The 18,243-nt window shown below is 48.9% G+C and overlaps 1 protein-coding gene across 1 annotated transcript in view; it reads left to right on the plus strand.

Annotated features, from left to right (window-relative positions):
• NPR2 (natriuretic peptide receptor 2) overlaps nt 1-16,992 on the plus strand; it is a 469,654-nt gene extending 452,662 nt beyond the window's left edge. Inside the window, exons 21-22 of the mRNA XM_086960020.1 lie at nt 4,888-4,979; nt 11,889-16,992. Of these exons, the coding sequence (XP_086816146.1) occupies nt 4,888-4,979; nt 11,889-11,951 (155 nt within the window). The 3' untranslated portion in view covers nt 11,952-16,992. The remainder of the gene's footprint in view (nt 1-4,887; nt 4,980-11,888) is intronic.
• The last annotated feature ends 1,251 nt before the right edge of the window (nt 16,993-18,243 follow it).

Below are 18,243 nucleotides of genomic sequence, written 5' to 3' on the forward strand. Positions count from 1 at the left end.
GAGCAAACCCCAGAAGACCCTGAGGAGTACGAGCCCGACCAGCCCGAGTGGGAACCAGCCGCCACGTCCCTGGTCTGCCTAGGGGAAAGAGACATGATTCCGCGGGCCCCCCTGCCCGCCAACACGCAGAAATACAGCCAGTGGGTCAACATTAATGGGCGCCGGGCTGAAGCCCTCCGCGACACCGGGGCCAGTGTGACCGCAGTCCGCTGTCATCTGGTGACCCCGGACCAGATCTTGCCAAACATCCTTTGCCCCATACGGTCGGCCGACAACTCAGAAAGCCTGTGTCGGATGGCCTGCGTCCCCTTCGAGTGGGGAGGAGTGTCCGGAATGCTGAAAGTAACTGTCCGCGATGATGCACCCGTGGACTGCCTCCTGGGGAACGACCTAAAAAGTTCCCCCTGGGCAGCCGTCGAAAGAAGAGAGCACCTGGGGATGTTGGGCCTCCCTGAATGGGCCTGCGTAACGACTCGGTCCATGGCCGCCCGCGCCATCCCCAGTCCCGAAGAACCCGAATGGCCAGAGCCTCCTCCCCCGATCGTCCCCGAGGGAACCACCCTAGAAGCCAGTCCTCCAGAACAAAACGAAGAAGGGCTCGATCGGCTCCGGGACCTTCCCGAACTGGCCCAGTGGGGTCAAGAGGGTGGCCCCACCCAGGAACAATTCCGACAAGAGCAGAGGACATGTCCCTCCCTCGAGGGACTCCGGCAGCAAGCCCTCGCCCAGAGCGCAGGAGACACCCCGGGGGCCCACTGGATTTATTGGGACAATGACCTGCTCTACAGTGAGCAAAGGATTGCTGAGCTGGGGGCCAGTCGGGTGCTGGTGGTACCCCTCCGCTTCAGAGACTTCCTCTTGAGCTTGGCACACGATGTGCCTCTCGCCGGACACCTGGGGCAAGACAAAACGTACAGCCGCCTGGTGACCCACTTCTACTGGCCCAAAATGCGAAATGATGTCTCCAACCACTGCCGAACCTGCCCCACCTGCCAGGCCAGCGGGAAGAGCGTCCGAAAGACCAAAGCACCCTTGCAACCCTTTCCCGTCGTCACCACTCCGTTCAAACGGGTGGGAATAGACATTGTGGGGCCCCTGGACCCCGAACGGCACAAGGGCACCGGTTCATCCTGGTCCTGGTGGACTACGCCACCCGCTATCCCGAGGCCATCCCTCTTCGGACCGTGACAGCGCCCGTGGTAGGCCGAGCCCTGATGGGGATCTTCTCTCGGGTGGGCTTCCCCCGGGAAGTCGTCAGCGACAGGGGCACAAACTATATCTCGAAGTACATGAGGTCTCTCTGGCAACAGTGCGGGGTCACCTACAAATTCACGACCCCCTATCACCGGCAAGAAATGGACTGGTCGAGCGGTTTAACCGCACTCTCAAGGGAATGATCATGGGCCTAGAAGAACCCCTACGTCGCCAATGGGACGTGCTGCTCCCGTGCCTCCTGTTCGCCTATCGAGAAGTCCCCCAGAAATCCCTAGGCTTCAGCCCATTTGAGCTCCTGTACGGACACCCCGTCCGGGGTCCCCTCAGCCTGGTCAAGGAAGGATGGGAGATGGCCCCTCAGAAGTCTCCTCCAGATATATATAAGTATCTCCTGACCCTTCGCAACCAGACCCGGCGATTCAGGGAGCTAGCCAAAGCCAACCTTGAAGCCAGCCAGGAGGACATGAAGAAATGGTATGATCAGCATGCCTCCTCCATCGAGTTCGAGCCGGGACAACAAGTCTGGGTGATGTCCCCGGTCGAACCCTGTGCCCTACAGGACAAATGGACAGGACCCTTCAAGGTGATAGAGCGCAAGGGTCCTGTCACCTACCTAATCGACATGGAGTCCTCCCGGAACCCCCTACAGGTCCTCCACGCCAACAGACTCAAACCCCACTTCATATGCTCGGAACTCAGCCTCCTGATGGCTACCGATAGTGGGACGGAGGAAGACTCCGAGCCCCTCCCTGACCTACTGAGGACCCGTGAACAGGATGGCTCAGTGGAAGGGGTCAGACTCTCCGATGGTTTGTCCCCAGAGCAACGCCAAGACTGTCGAGCTCTCCTGCTACAATTTGCAAACCTGTTCTCCCTCACCCCCGGGGTCACCCCCTGGTGCCTTCACGACGTGGACACCGGGGATAGTCCACCTATTCGACACCGGGCATACCGGGTGCCAGATCGGGTGCGCGCCTGCATCCAGAACGAAGTCACCAAAATGCTGGCTCTGGGAGTGATCGAGCCATCTGACAGCCCCTGGGCCAGCCCAGTCGTACTGGTCCCCAAGGCTGCCGCCCCGGGCGTTGCCCCCGAGCTCCGGTTCTGTGTGGACTATCGGGGCCTGAACGCCGTTACCAGAACCGACGCTCACCCTATCCCCCGGGCGGATGAGCTAGTTGACCGCATGGGGGCCGCCCGCTACCTGAGCATCTTCGATCTAACAGCGGGCTACTGGCAAATCGGCCTCACCCCCGGGGCCCAAGAACGATCCGCCTTCTCTACCCCAGATGGCCACTACCACTTCAAGGTGATGCCATTCGGCATGAAAAACGCTCCAGCTACTTTCCAACGACTCGTGAACCAGGTACTGGCGGGCCTCGAAGAATTCAGCACCGCCTACCTGGACGATATTGCTGTGTACAGTCGCTACTGGGCAGACCACCTCCACCACCTCCGAGAAGTCCTGCACGCCCTCCAGCAGGCCGGCCTCACCGTCAAAACCAGCAAATGCCAGATTGGCCAGGGGTCCGTGACCTACCTCGGACACCAAGTGGGGAGCGGTCTGGTGGCCCCCCTTCAGCTCAAGATCGCTGCCATCCAGGCCTGGCAACCCCCTACTACCCAAACCGAAGTCCGGGCCTTCCTGGGGCTCACTGGGTACTACCGGCGGTTTGTGAAGGACTATGGCAGCATTGTGGGGCCCCTCACAGAACTCACATCCAAGAAAAACCCCAAAACAATCCGCTGGACTCCAGACTGTCAAGCGGCCTTCGAGAAGTTGAAGACCGCCATGTGCACCGCCCCCGTGCTCCAGGCCCCCGACTACAGCCGGGAGTTCATAGTACAGATGGACGCCTCAGATCATGGCGTTGGGGCAGTCCTCTCTCAACTCAACGCCGAGGGAGTCGATCAGCCAGTGGCCTTCATCAGCCGACGCCTGCTGGCCCGAGAACAGCGCTGGAGCACCATCGAGCGGGAGGTCTTCGCCGTGGTATGGGCCCTCAAGAAACTCCGGCCCTACCTCTTCGGTACCCATTTCCGGGTACAGACAGACCACCGACCCCTGCAATGGCTGATGCAAATGCGGGGGGAGAACCCAAAACTGCTGCGATGGTCCATCTCCTTGCAAGGGATGGACTTCACTGTGGAGCATCGTCCTGGCCAGGACCACGCCAACGTGGACGGCCTGTCACGCTTTTTCCGCCTCGGCGAGGAGAGTACCTAAGAGGATGGGTGACTCTCCCTGCCTTCAGCTGGGGGGAACGCATGTTGGACAGGCCTCGTGGAAGGCCCGCTCCCTCCCCGCATGATAGGGCCCGGACATCGGCTCTCCCGGGATCCCCAGAAAGAACCATCCCGGCAACCCACCGAGGCAACCCGCAACCCGTCCCCAACGGGACTCCAGCTCCTGAACACCCCAGTATCAGCTGGCCCGAGCCCCCGTCAGCACCATTGCCCCGGCCCAGCCGCCATCTTTGGACACTGCATCACGAGGCCGCGTGGCCTCGGCTCGACCCCAACCCTGGGCCTGGCCAGGCCCCGACATCGAGGCACCACCATCCACCCAGGAGGTGAAGAGACCACTTGGCAGGTCAATGGGAGAAGGAGTGTCGATGGCTCTCCCCCGCCAGGTGTCGATCGCCCCCGGCCTCCCCGGGCGCTGGCTCCACCCCCCCTGCTGGGTGTCTGGACTCCCTCATCCCGGACCTCCCGACCTCCAAGCGCGAGGGTCCGGACATCAAAGGAGACCAGACCTATAACTGGGGCAGCCCCAGAGCAGGAAGGCAGTTGTATCCTGGAGTCGAGAGACACCGAGAAGAACTCATCCTTGACGGACTGCTGGCGCTGCCGCAGCCCTGCCTTGTGAACCCATCTCTGAAGCCTGCTGGCGCTGCCGCGGCCCTCTGCAACGTGCACCTTCGTCTTGGCCTGCTGGCGCTGCCGCGGCCCATCCTTGTGAACCATCGCCTTGGCCTGCTGGCGCTGCCGCGGCCCTCCTCGTTGTAAAGCATTCGTCCTGGCCTGCTGGCGCTGCCACGGCCCTCCTTGCCGAGAAATATCATCCTAGCCTGCTGGCGCTGCCGCGGCCCTCCTTGCCGAGAACTATCATCCTAGCCTGCTGGCGTTGCCGCGGCCCGACCTTGCAGACCCCTAAGCTCGAGGATTGTGAGCTCCTTCTTGCCGCCCCTGTACCAGACCGGTACCAAGACTGTCCCGCTACCCCTTCCCCTACAGAGACTAGAATTGGGAGGATCCTCGTGTCCTGCCCCCACTGTATCGTTGATAACCTTGCCTCAAGAACCTTATATAAAAGTGTGTAGATCTCATCCTTGTGTGGTGTCCATTTGTGGGGGGGAAGTTACTTGTCTGTACGATCGCCGGAGACGGCCCTCACCGGAGGCCTCTCCCCCTGTACTCGGCCTACCCTCCGGGTCCCCGTCTAACACCAACGCTCAGTTAATCTAAACTAACCTTAGCCGAAAGCTAACCCTAACCTTAAATCGACCCCTACTCCTACGCCCATGCGCATGTGAGGCACTGAGGAATTATCCACACATCACAGATAGCCGCGTCACACATCCATGCACTGGCATCGCCCTGCTTGCAATGCCTACTGGTCTGTTGTATCCTGTGGTTGACACTTAGGTGCTCTCTTCTCTTTTGTGGCAGCGTTGAAGATCCATCTCTCAGACACAACGAAGCAGGTGCTGGACGAGTTCAGGAGCTTCCTCCTGGAGCTGCGAGGCGACGTAGAAATGAAGGTAAGTCACTGCACGGTGGCGGCACCATGGAAGCGAGGAACCACGGAAGCATTGGGACCATCTCTTAGAGGTCTTCAACGAGTTGCCGTGCTTCCACTTAAACCTGTGTGGAGATATAGAATGGAGTCAAGTTCCCCCCACACACTCTACAAAACCCGGTGGTAGGAGAGTACATGTAGGCTCCTGCTAGACTAACATGCTGAGTCCTTCCAGGCCCTGGGTGTACCACAACACACACAGCAACAGGCCCTTGTGAATCCATCACTTGCAATTTTATGGCATCTCTCAGCTACCAGGGATTCTGTAAGTGAGAGAGAACAGGTCATAGAAAGAGAACTGCCTGTAGGGCTACAAGGAGACAGAACACAGAACACAGAACATACAGGGTGTAAACCCTCAGATGCAACTGGAAACCCTTGGCTTGCTTTAGGAACGTCTGAGGACACCGGTGGTGCCAGTCACAAAGGCTAGTTTCCTTTGTTGATCCTGTGGGAACTGCTGGCATCCAAGCATAGATTGTTTGGGCCACAAGTCTTTTGAGAATCTAGGAAGGAGGTCAAAGGTACCGGACAAGTGAAATGTCCTGCTTTACTAATGGTTGATTAGTTGTTTGAGAGAAAAGGGTCTTGGTTTGGGAATGGAGTGTAGATGTTAAATTGTGCTAATCTTGCAAACAACATTTTCACCTTTTTGCAATGCCAAAAACAATGTCCTCAGAAACAACTTGAGCCAGGCATTTTTGTATTTAAGTATTAGTATCCTATAGTGCCTGTAGGTAACAGGTTTCATCATGGCTGACCAATTATTTTGTATGGGGTTGAAGGCCTATTAGGACAAATTAATCTATGAGATCCTTCAAGACTTCAGCTAAGTGTAAACACAGAGTAATGACATTGTTCCAAAGGTAAGCAAAGTAAAAAAAGAAACCATTCAAACTGGATGGTCTGCGTTTGCCTTAAAATACAAATAAATTTGACTTTTCACTAAGGAAACAAAAATAAGCAAAATTGTCAAAATTGTAAACAACAGACTTATATTTTACGTAGAAAATTAAACTTGGCAGAGTTAATAAATGTTATGTTGTGGGATTTGTAAAGTGCATGGCTGCCCCAGCAACGAGGCGTCCCCGCGCTGATTCCACAGATGACCAGACAGAGGAGGAGGGACGGGGCAGAAGATTAAACAGGGAAGATCCCAGTCTTAACTGCCTCCCTGAAAGCCCCATGATTTTGCATGCTTGTTATAGTCCATGGAAGAGCATTCCAGAGAGAGGAAGCTACGGCACAGAATGACCGACCTCCAGCCCGTGCTCTTCTAACACGGGGAACACGTGCCAGATGTTGGTTCGAGGAGCACAGAGCGTGTTTCGGTACATAAGGGGTAAGAAGGTTAGCTAAAATGGAAGGGGCATGGGCATAGAGAATTCCAAGAGAAATACACAAAGTCTTGAAATGAATTCTCTTCCCAACCGGAAGGCAATGCAACTTACGTACAGACTGGAAATAGAACAGAATATAGGGAGGGAGAGGAGAGTCCGGGAAGCGGCATTCTGCACCCTCTGAAGGCAATTCATACCAGCTTTATTGACACACAGGTAAAGGGAATTACAGTAATCCAGACTAGATAATATAGTAAAACTGCTTGGTAGGCGGTTCTATAGGGTATTGGCGCTCCTGGGCAACGCGCAGGTAAGTATACGTTAGTACTGAGTGAGGATTGCGGTGCATACAGGTAGGGGGAGCCACCCTCCTCCCCAACGTGTGGACATCCACTGGTAAAACAGAGCAACAGTCTCCTGCACACGCTAACAGTATATCAATGATATCAATAACAGTGTGACAAAAGCTCGAGTCTTTGCTGGAACATGCGCTTCAGTTTATTCACAACAGCCTTAGCCAACACGTGTTTTGTCGCGCTTACGGTTGTGCGCAGCGACTTCTTCAGGGCTAAGAAACAAACAATAGTACAGAATTGGGAATAAAAAGTATGCAACAATAGCATCCAATGTCAGTTTCCCATTGTGACAGACTAACTTTATAGGATCGGTTCATGGTGCCCACTCGAGCCTGTGGAAACCCATGCTGTCTTGAATGTGTCACCTCGGTTGTTTAGGGACAAACTAGTGTAATTTAAGAAAAATTATAATAACACTCTGGAGTTAAGGCATGCTTGTTCCTTGTGAGTCTAGTTGTGACATACAAACCTAAACAGTCAACAGTGACTTTGCTAAAGTGAATTTAACATAACAACACCCCCTTAATGTTGCCTGGTACCCGAAGGTATGTAATAAAAAAAATACCTATACACAAAACGTGAAGATCCTAGAGGAAAAGAGGCGGGTGAAAAGAAAGAGAAATAATGCTAAGTATACAAGCCCTGTAAGAGCAAGTTTATCATGGTACGGTGACCAAATCTGACTGGGAAACCAGCCTTAAATCCAGTTGTATTTCCGTCCCGAATGGGATTCAATAGGGTCCAATGTTATTTTCTTTAACACAACCTGTATCGAGAGGATGCAATGCACCACGGATTTTATTTATTCATGCCTGAATAAACGTGCACTACTACAAAAGCCTTGTTTAAGGTATGTGGGATGCATTACAATACTATTAAAATATATAGAATATGCCCCAGCCAATTTTCCTTTGGGTGCATTCTTATAAGTAATTAGGCCATTTTCCTTTGTTTACCCATCCTCGGGGACTCCTCATTGGAAAACACATCCAGAATAAATATACTGTGAATAGGAGTGAATATTTCTGGACACAAGATATGTGTAGTCTTAACTGTGTGTCTAACATTGGACCCTATTGAGTGTTTGAATGCTAGGTTTGAAGATAGGAGGATACGTTTGGATATGGATTGGGGATGGATGGACGAAATGATGACAGACTGAATGTTGGATGAGAGACTGAATGGATGACATAATTTAAAGGTAAAATGGTGATTATCAGCAGGTGGATTGAAGGATGAAAGATGAGTGGATAGATATTTCGATAGAATAGACTAGCAAACTTTTCTGGGGAGGGTTGAGATGGCTTGTTTCGCTTGCTTGGCGTCTTAGAGCTTTGGTTCAAAGTGCGGGGTATTTTCACTTTCTGACTACTCCCTTGTCCTTACGCTGTAAGACACTGAGTGGCTTTATTTGGTCTTTGTGCTCTGGTGCCTGCCTGTATATCTGTTTCCGTGGATGGGTCCCGATAAGTCTTCTGCGAGTGGCATATAACAAAAAGACGGGATCCCCCTGCAGAATTACAGAGGAGCTCCTGAGATTTGCATATCTCACAGAAATGCTGTTTTTAAAACACATAAATAAAAGGCCTTGTCATTTACAAGGTCAATAGCTTAAACTCTCGCAAATGCAACACCTATTACATTGCAAATGCGTGCTATACAATTTTTTTTAAAGCGTTAGGAGAGAGCATGTCCTGCCTGCCTGCAACAGCAGGCTGGACAAACCTATTAGAGAAAATAGTCCTTGCAGGCTGAAATGAAAGCCTTCAGAGTAACAACACTTGTAACAGGGTGTGTCGCCCTGGGCGGTTACAAAATGAGACAAGGCAGTACTAAGGAGGGACTACTAAGCCTTTTGACCAATTAACAGCCACAGTTTACAGTGAACAATGACACAAGCCAAAGAAAAACATGGGTGGAGATTGGGCTGAGCTTCAAGTCCCTACCTCAATGCCCAGGCTCGACCTAAAAACGAGGAGATATAAACATATTTCTCCTTCTAACGCTAGCCTCAGGCAGGGCCCCATGTTGGTGCAAACCCATGTTTACAAATCTTTCTTAATATGGATTTGTATCAAAATGAGTGGGTGGATGCACAGTAACGGCCATGTGCCCACCATGTAACTCCTATCTGCTTCAACGTAACGGAAGGCAGCGCCATGCACTGGGTTGTGTTACTTTTTTTTACAAACCCACACTACTTGGGATTTGTGTAGCTCGGTAAATCCCCCCCAAAACATGTGTGTCGCCACTGGGCCAAAATTGTGAGCCTACCCATTGCAGCATCTCAGTAAATCTGAGCCATGGTGTTCATAGAGCACTGCTCATGCGCTCAGAGAGTGACATTTCCACAAATGGGCAAGACTGAGAATCTAATTTAGAGCTGTACAGTGACAAAAAATCCTCAAATTATGACTACATTCAGTGAAGAATCTACCTCCTGAATTATTCACCATACAATCTCTCTTTGTAAGACATTCTGCATGTGAGTATCCCATTTAGATTGAGTGATTCCTCACAAATCAGGACTTTCTGCTACTAGCACCTCAATATGCACCTAGTCTGCAGCTCGGGTTCATAATGCACAACGAGGGCCTTTAACAACAATAATAGCCCTCAACAGAGGGATATATAATGTTATATTCTACTGCATGGTTTGAGGGGACAATTGAATATTGGTCCATGATGGCCGGATCCATCCCACACTGGGCCACAATACTCAGTTCCATCCAACATTGGTCCTTGAGAGTTGGATCCATCCCACATTGGTCCTTGAGAGCTGGATCCATCCCACATTGGTCCTTGAGAGCTGGATCCATCCCACATTGGTCCTTGAGAGCTGGATCCATCCCACATTGGTCTTTGAGCGGTGGATCCATCCCACATTGGTCCTTGAGAGCTGGATCCATCCCACATTGGTCCTTGAGAGCTGGATCCATCCCACATTGGTCCTTGAGAGCTGGATCCATCCCACATTGGTCCTTGAGAGTTGGATCCATCCCACATTGGTCCTTGAGAGTTGGATCCATCCCACATTGGTCCTTGAGAGCTGGATCCATCCCACATTGATCCTTGAGAGTTGGATCCATCCCACATGGTCCTTGAGAGCTGGATCCTTCCAAACATTGGTCCATGGGGCCCAAATCTATCCAAAATTGGGCCAGGATGTTCAGTTCTATCCATCATTGGTTCTTGAGAGCTGGATCCATCCAACTTTGGTCTTTGAGAGCTGGATCCTTCCACCAATGTTTCATGAGAGTCAGTTTCAAACAATATTGGTCCATACGGACTGAATTGAACAGACACTAGTCCATGAGGGCCAGACCCATCAAACATTGGTACTTGAAAGCTGCACCCATCCAACATTGGTTCTTGAGATCTGGGTCCATCCAAAATTGGTCCTTGAGAGCTGGACCATCCAACATTGGTTCTTGAATATCAGATCCTTTCACCAGTGGTTCATGAGAGTCAGATTCAACCAATATTGGTCCATGAGGACTACATTTATCAGACACTAGTCCATGAGGGTCGGACCATCCAATATTGGGCCACAACGTTCAGTTCCACCCAATATAGGTCCACGAAGACTGGATTCATCCTACCCTTTGACCAAGAGAGCTGGATCTTGCCAACATTGGTGGTTCTTGAGAGCTGGATCCATCCCACATTGGTCCTTGAGAGCTGGATTCATCCAACATTTGTTCTTGAGAGCTAGATCCATTCCACATTGGTCCATGAAGGCCAGATCGATCCAACTTTGTGTTATAATGTTTTGTTCCATCAAACATTGGCTCTTGAGAGCTGGATCCATCCAACATTGGTCCTAGAGAGCTGATCCTTCCACCAATGCTTCATAGAGTCAGTTCCAACCAATATTGGTCCATAATGTCTGAATTTTTCAGACACTTGATCATGACGGCCAGACCCATCCAACATTTGTTCTTGAGAGCTGGATACATCCAACATTGGTTCTTGAGACCTGAATACATCCAACATTGGTCCTTGAGAGCTGGATATATCCAAAATTGGTCCTTAATAGCTGGATCCATCAAACAATGGTTCTTGAAGCCTGGATCCTTCCACCAATGGTTCATGAGAGTCAATTTCAACCAATATTGGTCCATGAGAACTGAATTTATTAGACACTAATCCATGAGGATCAGACTCATTCAATTTTGGGCCACGATGTTCAGTTCCATCCAATATATGTCCATGAGGACTGGATTCGTCCAACTCTTTGATCATGAGAGCTGGGTCCATCCAACATTGGTCCTTGAGAGCTGGATCTATCCATCATTGGTCCTTCAAGGCTGGTTCCATCCAACATTGGTCCTTGAGAGCTGGATCCATCCCACATTGGTCCATGAGGGCTGGATCCATCCAACATTGGGTCACGATGTTTAGCTCCATTCATTATTGGTCCATGAGGTCTGGATTCATCCAACTCTTTAACCATGAGTGGGGTATCCATCTAACATTGGTCCTTCAGAGATGAATCTATCATACATTGGCCCTTGAGAGCTGTATCCATCCAACATTGGTTCTTAAAGCGGGATCATTCCACCAATGGTTCATGAGGGTCAGTTCCATCCAATATTGGTCAATGAGGACTGAAATTATTAAAAACTATTCTGTGAGAGCCAGACCCATCCAATATTGATCCATGAGGGTGGATCCATCCAGCATTAGTCCATGAGAGGCAGATCCATCAAACATTGGTCCATGAGGGGGTGGATCCATCCAACATTGATCCATAAGGGACAGATACAACCGACATTAGCTTATAAGGACCAGACCCATCCAACATTGTTCCATGCGGATCATATCCATTCAAAAATGTTCTGTAAGGACTGGCTCCATCCAGCATTGGTCCCCAAGGGCTGCATCTATTCAACAATGAATGGTCTGTGAGAAGCGGAACTATAGAAGATTGGTCTGAGTATGGGATCCATCCAACATTGGTTTATGAGAACCTTATCCATGCCAAATTGTCAGTCTCTTTGGGAAATGTACCCCCAGTGTAGCTAAATAAGAATTATAACATTGTCAGTGCTTATTCTGAAATTCTAGACCTGTTGGACACATTTCAGACACCCCTGTTGTACATAACACCAAATCGCCAATACTTCTGATCAGTTGGTTTAAATTCTTATACCTGTTTTTGTTTCCTTGCAGGGAAAAGGAAAAATGAGGACATACTGGCTCCTGGGCGAGAGAACAGAGGATGACATAATCTGAGGGACCTATTTTATATCCATATATATCTATTTTTCAACATATATAGGTTCCCTGCTCCTGCAACCTGACAACGAGGAGCTCCTTCCTTCCGTAGAAGTTTCACCTTATCCACGGAGTCTTGCTGGTCACTGCAGTGAGGCCCTCCACCCCGTACGGGGCAACCACACCTGGGTGACCCAATGTGGTAGGGATATGTGGAAGGTGGTGTGAGTTTCTATACTCAGACAGAGCTGTGGGTACGGCACTGAGGACGCACAGAGTGCCACAGCCTCCTGGATAGGTCCTTAGCTGGACCACTTGGAAGCCACATCAGTTGGGACCTTGTTGAATCTACGTTTCAAGCAATAGGCGCTGGAAGCCACCGCCACCAGCACATCTGGAGTTCCCACAATGAGACATGCCGGCCCTCACCTGGATCTGTACTTACAGGACTAATGAAGGGTGCCTCAAAACTGTGGACTGCATACATTTTGTGGATTCTCATCGATGTCCCTCGGGGAGAGACTGTCTATTTTTCATTGTAGTTGGATTTATAAGAGACTGATAGCCATGTGCACGTGGAAAGAGGCAGTAAAATGCATGGATTTAGGAACAGGGTCTAACAGTGATGGTTGTGACATACTCACTTGTGCCCTCCAAGAATACCCCCCCTGTGGACATGTCTAGGTTCACCACAGTCATTTATCAGATAATACTACAGTATCCATCTAACCGACGTACAGTCAATGAGCGGCAAATCCAAAGAAGGCTTGTTATTTCTAGCTGCTCAAGAAAGCATAGCTAACATATCCCTTCCAGACCATGACCTCCTCCACCAATTGTGTGACCAATGAACTACGAAAGATGTATGCTCCTAGTCTCTGGGGGCTCTCCTGGCTTCCACTTTGGACACGCTGTGTGCAGTAAGTGCAGGAGACTCCCATAAATGGATGTTATGGGTCATTTTCATCCCATTCCCTACAGCTCACTAGGTGCACCACGCAAATGTAAGTGCAATTAGCTTCAGTCAGACATATCGGGACCCTGAGTGGCTGTGATCACAATGCACCCTAGTCATGGTCAGCATTTCAGCTTTGCCTTTAGCATACAGCCCTATATTTCTGAGTGTGCCTTTCTGACACTATACCTCTACATCCTGAAAACACTGCAGTCCTGTGTACTAGTTCAACCTCTTGAGACCCACAACATTTATGAGAAATCCTGAGCATGGCTACAGAAACTATGACAGGTGCGTTGATGTTTGATAGCAAATTGATGATATTCTGACCTGATATTTCAACGTGGAATACTGAAGCACATCCTCTATCATGGACTAAGCCCACTTACCTTCTACAGTATCCTAAGTATATTCAATTGTGCCTTCCTAAACCTTGCCCTTGCTATTCCAACTGTTCATTTTAGGCACCACTGTATGCCCATAGTGCCCTCCTGGAGGCTGCCCTTTCTGAGACACAGTTGTCAGATTGGAAAAGCTCCTCTCCAGATCTGTTTACATTTAGTCCATACTTTGCATCCAGGCGAGTCATTCCTCTATCTCATATTCCAAGCTCGATCTTTTCATCCTGAATTTTTACCTCCATGCGCAAGTCCCATTTCTGCACATCTGATGGTCCATCCCTTTTGCTGCGGTTTTATTTTGCGGGTATGATGTCTCTTTTAACCTGTTGCCATTCTAATTTCTGTCATAGGCATTGCTCTGCCCACTCGAAGCCACTTCCTTATAGCCTTGTATATTTTCTTGTTCTCTACATGTGCCTTCTAGACATTGTCACTCCAGTGACTGAATTTCTAGCCGTGTACACAGTTGCATTCTCTCTGTCCTTACTTCCTCCCTGGTGCACCACTCAGGAATGTACACGATTATACTGCTATAACTCCCTTGAAGTTCTCGTTCTCTCCGGCTGTGCTATTGCTTTTTGAAAGGTTTTGCCATATCGTGGCGTCCATAGAAACACCCTCCCTCTGCAGGTTTACCTTTCATGAAGGTTCCAGTCTGTTTTAACTGGTGTTTATCATGAAGGTATCTGTGTATCTCCAGGGGTGCCTTTCACAAGGGTTATAGTTCTTTTACAGTGGTGCCTTTTAAGTTGTTGTAATCCACTGCTGGTGTTTGTTCATGAAGATCCCAGTTTACCTCCATATCCATAAAAGTGATGTCTTTCATGAAGGTCCCAGTGTATCTCCAGTGGTGTCTTTCATGAAGGCCCTAGTGTATCTCCAGTGGTGTGTAGCATGAAGGTCCTAGTGTATCTCCAGTGGTGTCTTTCATGAAGGTCCCAGTGTATCTCCAGTCGTGTCTTTCATGAAGGTCCTAGTGTATCTCCAGTGGTGTGTAGCATGAAGGTCCTAGTGTATCTCCAGTGGTGTCTTTCATGAAGGTCCCAGTGTATCTCCAGTGGTGTGTAGCATCAAGGTTCCAGTGTATCTCCTGTTGTGTCTTTCATAATGTTCATAGTGTATCTCCAGTGGTGTCTTTCATGAAGTGGTGTGTAGCATGAAGGTCTCAGTGTGTCTCCAGTAGTGTCTATCATGAGGGTCTCAGTGTATCTTCAGCTGTGTCTTTCCCGAAGATAGCAGTGTATCTCCAGTGGTGTCTTTTATGAAGGTCCCTGTGTATCTCCATTTGTGTCTTTTATGAAGGTCCCAGTGTATCTCCATTTGTGTCTTTTATGAAGGTCCCAGTGTATCTCCAGTGGTGTCTTTCATGAGGGTCCCGGTGTATCTTCAGTAGTGCCTGTCATCAAGGTTTGGGTGTATCTCCAGTGGTGTCTTTCATGAAGGTCCCAGTGTATCTCCAGTAGTGTCTATCATGAAGGTCCCAGTGTATCTCCATTAGTGTCTTTCGTGAAGGTCTGAGTGTATCTCCAGTAGTGTCTATCATGCCAGTAGTGTCTATCATGAAGATCCCAGTGTATCTCCAGTGGTGTCTTTCATGAAGGTCCCAGTGTATCTCCAGTGGTGTCTATCATGAAGATCCCAGTGTATCTCCAGTGGTGTCTTTCATGAAGGTCCTAGTGTATCTCCAGTGGTGTCTTTCATGAAGGTCCCAGTGTATCTCCAGTGGTGTCTATCATGAAGATCCCAGTGTATCTCCAGTGGTGTCTTTCATGAAGGTCCTAGTGTATCTCCAGTGGTGTCTTTCATGAAGGTCCTAGTGTATCTCCAGTGGTGTGTAGCATCAAGGTTCCAGTGTATCTCCTGTTGTGCCTTTCATAATGTTCATAGAGTATCTCCAGTGGTGTCTTTCATGAAGTGGTGTGTAGCATCAAGGTCCCAGTGTGTCTCCAGTAGTGTCTATCATGAGGGTCTCAGTGTATCTTCAGCTGTGTCTTTCCCGAAGATCCCAGTGTATCTCCAGTGGTGTCTTTTATGAAGGTCCCTGTGTATCTCCATGTATGTCTTTTATGAAGGTCCCAGTGTATCTCCAGTGGTGTCTTTCATGAGGGTCCCGGTGTATCTTCAGTAGTGCCTGTCATCAAGGTTTCGGTGTATCTCCAGTGGTGTCTTTTGTGAAGGTCCCAGTGTATCTCCAGTGGTGTCTTTTGTGAAGGTCCCAGTGTATCTCCTGTTGTGCCTTTCATGAAGGTCCCAGTGTATCTCCAGTGGTGTCTATCATGAAGGTCCCAGTGTATCTCCAGTGGTGTCTTTCATGAGGGTCCCAGTGTATCTCCAGTGGTGTCTTTCATGAAGGTCCCAGTGTATCTCCAGTGGTGTCTTTCATGAGGGTCCCTGTGTATCTCCATTTGTGTCTTTTATGAAGGTCCCAGTGTATCTCCAGTTGTGTCTTTTGTGAAGGTCCCAGTGTATCTCCTGTTGTGTCTTTCATGAAGTTTCATTTGTATCTCCTGTTGTGTCTTTCATGGAGACCCCAGTCTATATCCAGTGGTGACCACTGAAAGTTCCTCCTCTCCCAGGGATCCTCTTACTAACCTCCTCATACCCCGTTGTTTTTAAAGCCCTTCTTCTGCAGCTGTGTCTTAAAGTGTTGAATCCCAGCTGATCCTTACCTGAGTGTCGACTTTAGTGCTGGTTTCCTCTGTAGCCAAATATTGCTTTTCTGACTTGCCTTCATTCCCAGACAACTAGTCAGGATATAATTGAGCTACGCGCACCCACAATTGGCACGTTTGAGGAATTCACGCATCCCTCCTTCGCACCATGCTCGGGGGTCTCTACTTGGCCCTGGGTAAGCTGAACACTTTGCCTTTATTGAACACATTTACCTCACCCTTCAGCCAGGGAATCCTAGACTCCTGCCAGTAGCTGCTTCGCACCACTGCATAGGGCGTGCAGGTAGGGTTCACGTCAGGGTCAAGGGGAAAGAGGACTGTGTCAGATCTCAGGACTTCTCTATTTCTTTCCAGGAAGAGCTAGGTAATTCCAAATTAAAGCAAACTATATTCTCAAGGGCACAAATAATAGGTTTTTGGCCTGATAAGGGTGTGTCATATATACTGGGCGACTTCCCCCAAAGTAACTACAGCAACATACGCAAGAACACAACCCTATCATTGAATCTGGGACCGACTGTGTTTTCAGGCTGTGGGAGGCCTCCTGACCAGCTGGTGCCTCTGATTGGCCAGCAGGACCAGGGCTAATGGTCACGTGTCCAGCATGGTGGGCACGTGGCATGAACTTTACCCAACATCTACGTGATATCCAGAAGCGTTGGCTGGTGCAGAAACCTCCCTATTTAACTACAAGCGTGTCCACCTGTGACCTGAACCTGGCTGACCCCTAAATATGGCCTTAATGACTGGTTCGCTGCTGACAATTTTACCTTACTATTTTTCTTCTTGGAGGTTAGGAAATGTTTTCACTAGCGAATAGAACTGCATACTTTTTATTTTTTTGAGCTTTTAAATGGAGATTTTTAAAACTTGTTCGAGACAAAATATATCTGTAAATATATATTTATCCTCTCAATCCAAGGTTGTAAATATATGTACCTAAAACATGAATATTTTGTTCAAGTACCAAAAATAAAAGTGAAAAAAAAGAGTTGGATGATTTTTCCCCCCTACCTTTTATCTAGCTTGCGCCATCTGGTTTCAACGAAATTTTACCTGGCAATTTGTTAAGCGAGCAGGATCAAAAGAGACCTAGAACTGCAACACACTTCCAAATAAAATAATGGAGGAAGGAATTTTAAATAACACCCTATAATCCTATAGAACATAATGTTAAATACATTAAAACATTTCTTCTTAATATAAACTAATTTAAAATAATTCTACATTTAACATTACAAATATCAATGCATACCCAATAAAAATAAACTGTTACTTTGGGTGGGGGTTTTTATTATTCTTTAATAAATACACCATGATTTTCGAGTGTAAAGTTACTTCTAGTAACTTTACATATGTAGATGGAGATCTCCCTATGGGAAAGTATAGAGAAAATTAATAGTGTATGGACACCTCAGGCAACGTAAAAAGTTTGTTCTAAATATAGCAACTTATCTGCATAAAAAAGGGCTCCCAACAATGTACATTTAGGATTCTATGAACCCATAAGTTCGAGGAATGTGGGCTGTAGATCACATGCTGCTATGCATAGATCGACATCTAGTGTTGGGTCCGGATGTTTGCACTTTGTTTTTGTTCGAAGAAGTCTTTCCAGTCATGAGGTGGGTGACTCCTCCTTTCGGTGATAGTGCGCATGAGCATCGACTCCATCCTTAGATAGTTTTTTTCCGCCATCGGGTTCAGATCTGTATTGCTGCGCTCCGGTTTGGTACCGTTTTCGAACCCCTTCGACGCGCAATCCACTATCCTCAACGGTATTGTTATCGTTCACGGTTCCCCATTCGACGCTCAACGTTTCACTTCAGAAAACCTTTGATCGGGAAACTCGTGGCAGGCCGTCGGGCCTACCCACGCCGACCACACTAGCCGTCGATGGAACGGACTCCATTCAATCATCTATGTCCCGTGTGTCATGCTAAGTTCCCACGCACCGACTTGGACGAAGTGTGCAACCTCTGCTTGTCCCCGAAACACAACAAGAACGACTGCGACGCGTGCCAATTTTTTTGATCCAAAAAGACTTGTTGTGACCGTCGGGCTCAAAGACATGAAACGCAACACCAGAGCGGCTCTGCACCGGACATCTTTAGCAAAGATTCTGACACTGAACATCAACCTCAAGGAGCAGAGGAGGAAGAAGAACTTGTCTCCGAGTCTGAAGCCGACTCCGACATGGAAGAAGAGGAGCAGATTACTCCGGGTCAGCGTACCATGAGTAAAGATACTCCTTTACCCCCTCAACATAAGACAAAGGCTCTGGT

Source organism: Lissotriton vulgaris, chromosome 3_1, assembly GCF_964263255.1.
Source record: "Lissotriton vulgaris chromosome 3_1, aLisVul1.2, whole genome shotgun sequence".
Taxonomy (NCBI): domain Eukaryota; kingdom Metazoa; phylum Chordata; class Amphibia; order Caudata; family Salamandridae; genus Lissotriton; species Lissotriton vulgaris.